The 11,455-nt window shown below is 31.3% G+C and overlaps 1 protein-coding gene across 1 annotated transcript; it reads left to right on the forward strand.

Annotated features, from left to right (window-relative positions):
* The first annotated feature begins 1,854 nt into the window (after positions 1-1,854).
* On the forward strand, positions 1,855-2,761 carry LOC102581980 (cell wall / vacuolar inhibitor of fructosidase 2). The gene has a single exon (XM_006350909.2). The coding sequence runs from the start codon at positions 2,047-2,049 to the stop codon at positions 2,608-2,610; it is 564 nt and encodes a 187-aa protein (XP_006350971.1). The 5' UTR covers positions 1,855-2,046; the 3' UTR covers positions 2,611-2,761.
* The last annotated feature ends 8,694 nt before the right edge of the window (positions 2,762-11,455 follow it).

An 11,455-nucleotide genomic window follows, 5' to 3' on the forward strand; every position in this document is an offset into this window, starting at 1 on the left:
TGGAAATTGTATAAAAGAATTAAGGGCAAAAAGGTAATATACTTGGTCAACATAAAAGAGCTTTTAAGTTAAAAAAAAAAAAGCTCCCCCCCCTAGCTTTTAGCTTTTGGCTTAAAATAAGTCATTTTTGACTTAAAATAAGTCACTTTGATAATTGCCAAACACTCTAATAAGTCAAAAACTGGCTTTTAAGCCAGTTTGACCAGCTTATAAGCCCATCCAAACAGGCTCTTAATCCTGGCTTCGCCTCTGGATATGACACTCCTTGACACCCTTTACATCCAAGACTAAACAAGAGCTAGCGTAGACAATTTAACACAACCAAACATCTGAAATCATGATAGAAAAATAAATACCGAATTTATCTCAAACTCAAGAGTTAATTCAAAAAATAAGAATTATCTAAATTATATTAAAGAGATCACTCATCCTTTGAATGACTGATGAGAGTACATTTTTTCACTCCCCTCACGCCCAAGAATAAACAAGAGCTAGCATAGACAATTTAACATAACCCAACATGAAATCATAATAGAAAAATAAACACTGATCTCTTTATCTAAATCATATTAAAGAGATCACTCAACCCACGAACGATGGACCTTTCACCTCAAAAGTACTTGGAAAGTGGGTCATGTGTTCATGAAGTAGTTAAACCCTAGTATAAAAGAAACAAATATTCTAGACATCATGACTAATTGAAGGGGTCCATATTTTTCTATCAATGTTTCCCGTGAACTCATTTTGGAAAGTAGGCAACTTCCAAAAAGAGCCTATTAATTGTTACTGTCCCTGCCAAACAGACCCTTACATACAACTAGGAGAAAACCTACAAAAACAACTAAAAAGTCCATAATTTATATTGGTACCATAGTTCGATAATGACAAACACATAGATCACAAAAAATTTATAGGATTGGAATTATTGAAACACTCAAAAATAAATTGAGTCTTAGTGAAATGGTAAGTACTCTTTTATTTTTAATTAAAAGTCTTGAATTTGAGGTGTACAAAATCACTTTCATTAGAAATTGTTTTATTTTTTAATATGAGACTTCTCAATACAAATTTCATTTATATCAAATCTCAATATGAATACCGGACGTATGTTTAGAGTACAAGAAAGCTTATTAGTGACAAACTAGGCCAGTAGGTCACTAGTAGGTCTCATTAGAGATGAAATATTCTTGAATAGATATCAAGAAAATAATTACTAAACCAAGCAATTATGCAAAATGGGGAATGAAAAGATATTCTAGTTCATTTCAGGGAATGAGATTTTCAACTTTTCTTCATTGTCCAAATTAGTTTTACCTCAAATTATATTGTCAACGCTCTAAATATCCAGCCTTGGATGTTGAAGAATGGAAAAGTCACACATCGATAATTAATGAGATGAGTAGTCTCGTCTCTTTATATGGACTTAGACAATCATCCTCTCACGAGTTAGTTTAATTTGAGGTTGAATTAACTCAATATTCATTTACTTTACACTAACATCCAAGATTCTTTTCATGCTCAGTATTAATTCGATCTTGAAATCTCTGATTAAGAAGTGGAAGGATCATATTCATTCCACCACAACCCGCTGGGACTATTTTCCATTTTTCTCCTAACACACTTCATGAATACTCATCTTTCTTATTCCATTCATAGAACCTTCATTCTACATCGTAGAGACAATAATAGGTTAAACTCCTTCATGTACTTTCTCATAGAAATTTTTTAAAAAACCTTGTTTTAGATTTTTAAGCTTATTTATGAATTCCGCTTCGACATCATTTGGTAGAAATTAATCCGTAAACTTCAAAAAAAAATCCTTTTTCCCATTTAGAAAATTTCTAAAAAATAACTCCCCAAAAAGTGTATTTCTAGTTTTCCTATTCCCCACTTAGTAATTCTCCTTAGTATAAAAGATAAAGCAACCCCCTTTTCATACAACAATATATTCTTTCTTTACTAGACCAAGAAATCTAACATCAAATCCCTTTTCATATACCTCTTCAAATCCAAACAAGAAAAACATATTTGAAAAAGCAAATCAATATGTCTTCTAGTTTCCACTTCTTATTGATTCTTGTTTTCTTGATTTCACTTCAACCAACAATTTCCACCTCATCATCATCAATTGATTTGATTCAAAAAACATGTAAGAACACAAAATACTATGATCTTTGTGTGTCATCTCTCAAATCAGATTCCACAAGTCTCAAAGCAGACACAAAAGGCTTAGCAACTATCATGGTCAAAATTGGAATGGTCAATGCCACAGCCACAAACACTTTTCTTTCATCACATGAATTAGTACTTAACACTACTAATTACACAAATAATGATTTGGTATTAATGAAGAAACTCCTCAAAGATTGTGCTGATAAATATGCATTAGCTACTAATGCACTTCAAGATTCACTTCAAGATTTGAATAACGAAGTTTATGACTATGCTTACTTGCATGTTATGGCGGCTGCGGATTATCCTAATGTTTGTCATAATGGATTTAAGAGGAATCCAAGGTTGGATTATCCAACTCAACTTGCTATTAGGGAAGATGGATTTAAACATATTTGTGATGTGGTTTTAGGTATCCTTGATGCTCTTGGTTGGTGAAAAAAATAATCCCTTTTTTATGGGGTTTAATTTCTTGTTTTTCTTTTTTCATGTTATATGAAATGTAAACTTTTTCTATTATTATATGTGTTTAGTTTGTCTTTGTCTATGTGTAGATTTAAAGAAATGAGGATTTGTATGTTGCCTTTAATTGTTTATTGAGTTTACCTTTCTATGCAAGTCACTTTTAGTCTATGAGATCTGAATTATATATATATTTTTAATTTATTGAGTTACGAATATATTATTTATATATATTAAATAAGTTTTTAAATATAAGTATAAAAATCAAAATTATTAAAAGTGGTTAAATTTGACATTTGAATGATGTTAATCCCCTGCTTCTATATCCCAATGTATATAAATTATTTTTTTCTTGTAAAGGGTGATCAATAGTCAATATATGATGATATAATTTGTTATTTAATTGATTTCTTTTACCAAATCTATTTGACTATTAAGTTGGAAAAAAGGAAAGAAAGCAAAAAAGTGGGAAGATTTTTCCACTACAATTGTCTATTTTCCCTGCTGTATAGTTGATCGGTGATTACTAGCGAGTCCGGCTTTATGCAGCGAGTTGCAACCTACAATTTGAATCAGGGACACGCAGTTGAATGGCTTTTGGAAAATGTGAAAGTAATTTTCTTGGGAAAATTTTCAAAACAACAATATTTTAGCCTTTAGTAGGACTCCTTAGCAACAGTTTCATTATTTATTAAAAATGTCATTATTTTAGTTTGTTAAGGGATTAGTTATGTATTTATTTTATTTTGATTAATTTGAAAGAATACAAATAATTAATAATATAACAGAGAAAATCATGGAACAAAAAAATTCAAAAAAGGTAAAAAAAAATTAAATACAAATCAATTACGTTTTGAAAAGAGCATAAATAGTCATCTTTCCATCGAGCATCTTTTTGCTTTCTTCTTAAGAACATAAAAAAAAATTAAAATAATTTATTTTGTCATCCGAATCATTCATCTGATAACTTTCAAAGCTTCTTCAAGTTGAATACGACATATTTTTGAAACAAATTTTTTCAAAATTTGACAACTATAAATTTGTCGCATCCAGTGAACAATTAGAAAAACAATCAGGTTTATTTTTTTTTGTATTTTTTATTTGTTTGGATGAGATATTCGTATATGTCGAGTACAAGAGTGTTGTTTTTTTTTTCTAATTGAATTAGTGAAATCTTTGTATGCATTGGGATTTATAGCTTTTTTCGGCTGTTTTGTATCCAAATTATGATGTATAACGAATGATTTTTATTTTTTTTTAGTTTAGTAGCTGTTTTTTCTGTTTGAATGCATACAATAATTTGTATCCCATTAAGTTAATGTAACTAATCGATCATGAACTATATGTTGAATACAACAATATATGAATACAAAAGTGAGATGAAAATACAAAGTTATAAATACAAAGTGAGATTGAATATAAAGTTGTGAATACAAAAGAAATACTCTCTTCTTTTGAAATACAAAGTGACCTTGAAAGGTAAAATACAAACTAATGGATCATGAACTATATGTTGAATACAACAATATATGAATACAAAAGTGAGATGAAAATACAAAGTTATAAATACAAAGTGAGATTGAATATAAAGTTGTGAATACAAAAGAAATTAAATACTCTCTTCATTTGAAATACAAAGTGACTTTGAAAGGTAAAGTAGGCACATAAAATACAAAACTTGTTGGTATACAATTAGGTTGAATACAAAACAAAATAGAAATACAAACTTGTTCACATATAAATTGAGATTGAAATACAAAATGAATACCCAATAAAATATAAAATTGTTACCATACAGTTAGGATGAATACAGATTAAGAAGGACATACAAACATGTTGGTATACTAATTGAGATTGAAATACAATGTAAAAATAAAAAATGAAGAACTTGTTGATATATAGATAGAATGTATACACAAATAAACTGTTGATTCAGACATTGTAGACAAACAAATGCTTTCCCCAAATCTAAAACCCTAAAAGCAAATATAAATGTATTAAACATCAAACAAAATAAACATATGAATGAATTTGTAGCTTCTAATAAATCTGAAATATTAAAACGAAAACAGAAAAAAAATTGTTTAATCGACTAAAAATCTAAAATACATAAATTTTACATGAATATGTAAACAACTTGCATAAAGAATAAAAAAAATTGACGGAAAATCCGTAATATGTACAATGCGAAATATAAACCATAAACGGTGATATTGAAAACAAATCAAAAGAAATCTAAATAACTAATTGAAATACATAAATATTAGATGAATATGTAAACAAACTTGAATAAAAAAAATAAAAATTGACAAATAAAAAACTTAAAACAATAACAAAAAGTATGAATTTTATTTTTAAAAAAGTACTCATGGCAATTCCCAAATAGTAATTATGTACAATGCAAAATATAAACCATAAACGGTGATATTGAAAACAAATCAAAAGAAATCTAAATAACTAATCGAAATTACCTTTACCAAATTCAAAATTTCTTGAATTAATATATAGATTTTGTTTACCAACCGAGAAATTTCTTGAATTAATACAGAGATTTTGTTGAAGAATAGAACTTTGAATAATTTGTTTTTCAAGGTTAGCAAAAAACTTGAAAAAAGAGAATCTGGGAACGTGAAAGGTGGGGAAAAATAAAAACTTTAAGTTAGAAATGTGAAAGGTGGGAAACGTGTAAGATGTGGGAAGAATATTAATGGAATTTTGTATTTGTTTTTTATTTTTAATCTGTTATTGGTTAGAATTTGGTCCAATGATGCAGTCTTTTGATTAATAAAAAGAAATATAAATAATAAAATGTGAATACAAATTATTTTTGAAAATATTGACATTCTGACATTTTAAATAAATATTTTAAAGTATTGTTGTTTTGACTAAATATGTTAGGTATTATGACTAGATAGCTAATTTTTCCAATTTTGTAACCGGTTAGAGAGCTCATTTGAGGCTAGTTCGGAAAAATCCAATCACGCTCGCTTACGGCCTTATCTTTCACCTAGATCCATAGCTACTGCTTCAAGAATTAACTAAGCTCAGGAAGTCAGGTTAAGACACCAACTTTGACAGGAGAGATGAAAAAGAATTCATGTCTTTATAAGTAAATCTCATTCATTTCTTCTTCTGCCTAAATGCTTTTTCATTTAAGTTTATGTGATAAACTTTTTCTTTTAATTTGTTTAGTAAAGTGAAAAATAAATAAATTATCCCAACAGTTGTAACAATCCTCCTTTCTTTTTTGTACTTGCAATTGTTTATCTATATCTATCTATCTATTTATTCTCATTTTTCCGAGAACAAGTTTTGAATTAGTCATTAATCTTTTTGAAGGTTTTGCGAACTTGGCCCTTACTCATAAATGTTGAAACAAATTGAAACGGAAGGAGTATTTATATTCTTTTTAAAATTCAGCGTTGTTTTATACATTTACATGGAACAAAAATATAAATGTCACTTTTCAAAAATCATATCAAAAAGTACTCTAACAATGACATTCTCACGCAAATTTTTCAAAGGATTTGCTACATTGTAAAGACTGGATACTTTAGCAGCTGACACTTAGTATTTAATTGTGAACTTCATCGCTAAATTGTTCATAGCTAGCTAGATTAGAATTTGTCCATCGCTAATTTTTGTTAGCTAGCTATCTAGGAGATCATAACGATAAATAGGGCAAGTATGAGCCTACTTTAACGAAGTTTTAAAGCAATATCTACGAAACAATGTGCGCAAAGCGTGATACATTCATCATCAACCTCAATTCTGTTGGGTTTAGGATCTTTTTTAAAACCCTTCCTATGTGGATAAATAAAAGTCTTATTAGGAGTTAGTTCCAACCCACTTTAGCCCATAACCCAAATATTATGTGGCATATATAAGACTTATTTGGTCTTATTTTCAAAAACACAAGAGAGAAAAATCAAGAGAGATTCGTTTTAGAGATTGAGAGAAAAAGAGAAAAATCCCGTTTTTGCTTCTAGAAATTTTCTACTCAGGCAGTCCAGTTCAGACAGAGTTCTCCACTTAGTTAACCGTTGGATCGTGCTCAAATTTGAACTGGGAGTTCTCAGAATCTGGTTTTTTAAATTCAACGGTGGAGATCGGATTTGGAGGTCTGTATCTTCTGATTTTGGGGCATGAACAGTAGCGCATTTTTGGGTGAAATCTCTTCTTTAATTCTCTAGTTTTGGTGCAATCTTGATTTGTTGTTGCTCGTTGTTTGGCGCTTGTTTTGTGGCCAATTTTGGAGAATAATATTGTAACTCTTGGTGTTTATAGTAGAGATTTTGGTCCTGTGGTTTTTTACTCTTCACATCGAAGGGTTTTCCACGTAAATTGTTATGTCTTGTGTGATTGGGTTATTCTTATCTTGTTGCTTCAGTTTGGTTGATATACTTGCTGTCCATTCTTCATATTGCTTGATTTGGTTTGTCTTCTCTTGGTTCAAATTGAAAGGGAAAGTTTAGAGTTGGATATTATTCCGCTGCTATCCTGTCTGACATTCTTGTTAGTGCCTTGCCTTTTCCAACAAATTCTCCTTAGCAAGTGCAACATGTATGACTTGGTCCTAACACGTAGCACCTTGATTTTCCGATGTCTTGATAGAAAAGGAAAAAGCTCGATAAGAGGATAACTCGAAACACATGTGATTATGTATTTATGTATGTATATTTTTTTCTAAGTATGTATCATACAAAGATACAGAGGATACTATTTATTTGATGAATGAGTGCACAATAAAATTATAAATCAATGAATATGATATTGTGGTAAAATACTCATATTAATCATCATTTCTAAAGGAATGTGTGAAATTCAAAGTGGACAAGTAAAATTGAATGGCGAGAGTATAAGAGTAAAAACATTGATAGATTTGTACAACGTTTTCTTACATTTCCTATAAGAATGCAATGGGCAGCCTTGTGCAGAATTGACATGGTTGCATCTCAGTGTTGAAAACTATTCAATGATTGCTGATAGATTTTTTCACTTCATATATTAAAACATGAGAAGCTAAACTAACGTATGGTATTTATTTGATACCATTAGGTTTATAATTCCTCTGATACCGTTGAAGCAGTTTTGAAATTTATAAACACGCCTACTTTCTTGGACCAACTGCTCAACAAGCTCCAAGATGTACTGTGCATTATTTTAAAGGTTCCAAAATTGAACTGTTTGTCATCAAGTTGTTGCTTTCTCATACTCCATATTTGGTAAGGATAAGTTGGTCTAAGGCGCCAGTTTCATGTACTGTTCCAAAAAGGTCTAGGGAGTTGGCATGAGCAATGAAGAAGGACTAGTAACTTGGTTAATAGGGCTAGTGATGACCTGTTATTTGTGAATATTAATGTGGTAGAAGTGTTAGGCTGTGATTTGACATTCTAGAGGTCTTGTATTCGTGGATATTAATGTTATAGAAGGGTTAGACTATGATTTGACATTATGGTGACATAATATGTAGGCTTGGGAAGCCTTATGGTGCCATAACTGAGGTGTTTAGTTATATTATTTACCTAGGAAGGGTAGAAGTAAGGGAATAGAGAAGTGGGGTGGTTAACTTTAATATTGCATGACTTTCTGATTATCTACATTATATTATGCGGTAGGTTCGGATCGACCGATGATGCCTTCCAGTACGTGTTGTTTGTATTAACACTACTCTTGCTATGTCACTTGGCATTGTTTGGTTGCAGGGTCAGTTGTGTTTCATAGATGCAGACGACAATAATCTTCAACAGCTTCCATGTTTCCTTTCCTTATGGTGGGGGTTGTGTCCTATTTTCTTGTGTATATTGTACTTCTATCATAGCTCTTGTACTTGTTAAGACTTGTTTCATTTGCGGGGGGGGGGGTGTTTTCAATCTTTTATAAAAAAGGTTTATTTAAAGTTTGTCTTGAAAATTATGTTTTAATGAGCTTGTATTAGTCAATTATTTATTTTCCGCATATTTTAATCTTCTTCAAAAAGTTAGGGTTCCATTCATCTTCTTCAAAAAGTATGTGTTAAAATTTGCTAAATTTTCATATTTGTTTGCTCAATTGCCCTTATGACTCGACATAAATCTTTATCGGTGAAAACAAATCAAAAGATATTTAGAGATGCAAAAAATTCCATACTCATTGACTCTTTTTTTAATTTTAATATAAGAATATGTGTATTTGACACTTTGAATACTTTATAAGTTTTATGCCTAAAACTATCAACTTTTCTTACAGAGTATTTGAACATCTATTGCTGAAATGGATAAAGAAGATCGAATAAGTCGTCTGCCAAGAAATGTTATAAATCATATCTTTGAGATCCTACCTATCGAAGATGCAGCCAGAACTAGTATTTTGTCCACAAATTGGAGATATAGTTGGGCCACAATTCCAAATTTGGTGCTGAATAAACTATTTTGCAATAAATTGACATCAATATCTCGATATGTCTTCGAAAAAACAATAGACAAGATTCTTTTACAACATATAGGAAACATTGCGAAGTTTGACCTCGATATGTCAGGAGTAGAGTTGTCTCTGTGTCCAGATATTGATAGATGGTTACTTTATGCCACCAGAAATAGTGTCAAGAAGTTAAAGCTTAACATGCCAAAGCATAGCACTTACAAAGTGCCTTCTTATATACTTAATTGTCCAACCTTGACAAAATTGAAACTTTTCAATTGTGTCGCTAAATTCCCAAAATCTTTTCTTGACTTTCAGAAACTTACAACACTTTTTCTGGAAAACATAAACTTTGAGTCAACTACAGAAATTTGTGTTATTAGTACCCCCTTTCTTGTCAAATTGAGCTTGATAAACTGTAATGGTACTCAATACCTCAACGTTGTTTCAGCTGAGTTGAATTTCTTGTATTTTTGTGAGAGTCGGTGTAATCTTAACCTAAGTTGCTTCATGAACTCCAAACAATTGACATGTTTATATCTCGAGGTTGGAAATTACTATTCGTCTGCTGAAAGTTTAACTTTGGAAAAGCTTCTTCTTAGCTTGACTACACTTGAGGTACTTATGTTGTGTACATTTGAACTTGAGGTAAGAATCTGACATGCATAAATTATTTTACTTATTGGGTGAGATTTGTTTCTTATTCTTGTATTTTCTTCAAAGCTTTTGAGTGCAGGTAAAGTTCCAAAGGCGATCCCTTTTACGTTCAACTGCTTGTATCATCTACATTTAGGTGTAAACTTCACTCAAATCGGCCAAACTTATTATGCATTCGAGTTGATTAAGAGCTGCCCTAATTTGAGTAAACTTGAGATTTGGGTAAGAAATGATATATAGTTGTTTCTTTTTTTTTTTCACTTCATATATTAAAACATGAGAAGCTTAACTTACGTGTGGTATTTATTTGATATCATTAGATATATAATTCATCTCATGCTGATGAAGGAGTTTTGAAATATATATACACACCAACTATGTTGGACCAATCGCTCAACAAGCTCAAAGATGTTACAGTACATTATTTTAGGGGTTCAAAAACTGAATTATTTTTCATCAAGCTATTGCTTGCTCATACTCCATCTTTGGTAACGATGAGTATCAAACAGTATGATTCTTTGGATGATTGGAATATTTGTACAGAATTGTTACGGTTCCCTAGAGCATCTCCCAAGGCAAAGCTATTCTATTTGAAAATGTAGATTAGAATTTATATGCCGCGAGTTGGTTTATGTGATCATTCAAGGCTACAAAGGCGCCTATATGTTTTCAGTGTAATCCCTTATTTACTTTGATAAAATTGTTCTTACAAGGATATTTTGAAAGTTCAAGTACTCTTAATTGATGTGTGATGAGATTAATGAAAACAATATTTCTGTATTTTCCTACTCTTCAATATACCTCATCTTTACTCCACCCCATACCCATAACCCTCATCCCCACCACCCTAGCTACACCCCTACCTCCCTACTCCCATCTCCCAGCTCTCATCAGAGGCGTATGTGAGAGGGGATGATCACCGAGTTCATGTGGAACATGTTTCGTGTTGATGTGTGTTGCTTTCTTGAGTGAATCTATCTTGTTTGTGATCATGTGGAACATGTTTTGTGTATGTGTAAATAAGAATCAAGGACTGAGAGTCATGCTATATTGTTGACTTATTGATGCGTGAGTTCTCCTGTATTTTTTGTGCTCTAGTTATACGTATACAGCTAGCCGATGATCCTACAAGTACAATGTAGTTTTGTGTATTTGATATTGTACTTAGTTTTTCTTTGTTGAGTATATGACATATTCAAGTGGTGTCTACGTGACCTGAACTGTGATTCCCGCGTTATTTGAATTCAAGGGTGAGCTACTTTCCCTGGGCAGTCGCGAATTCATCTCTATTTCTTAGTCTATCTGTTCTGACAGACTCTTTAGTTCTTACGTTTTGGGGTTACATCCCTGTATTCCAGTCTATGTAGAATTTTGGTACATGACTTGTTAGGACCGAAATAAGCAGGTGTAATGCGGAAGCTAGCAAAGCAAACCTCGAAAGACCACGAGTAAGAAGACAAACGAGAAATATACAAAGACACAAAGATTTAACGTGGTTCGGTCAATCGACCTACGTCCACAAAGGAGATGAGCAATCCACTATAAATATGAGAGTACAAAATATAGAGAGAAATAACCTCAACCAATTCACTCGGAATACATGGGAGGTTCACACAAGTGATAACGTATCAAGCTTGTGACCCACAAATTCTCTCCCTAACCAAAACTCTCAAAGCCCTTAAGACTACATTGTGAATGTTGATTAAGTTAGAAGGAACAAACCTCTATTTATAGAGTCCTAAACCTTTTCCTACAAGAAAAGGAC

The sequence above is a fragment of the Solanum tuberosum genome, unplaced genomic scaffold (assembly GCF_000226075.1).
Source record: "Solanum tuberosum cultivar DM 1-3 516 R44 unplaced genomic scaffold, SolTub_3.0 scf00131, whole genome shotgun sequence".
Classification (NCBI taxonomy): domain Eukaryota; kingdom Viridiplantae; phylum Streptophyta; class Magnoliopsida; order Solanales; family Solanaceae; genus Solanum; species Solanum tuberosum.

Excerpts from the sequence above, each read along its gene's own strand:
- LOC102581980 (XM_006350909.2), top strand. The coding sequence starts at position 2,047 with ATGTCTTCTAGTTTCCACTTCTTATTGATTCTTGTTTTCTTGATTTCA.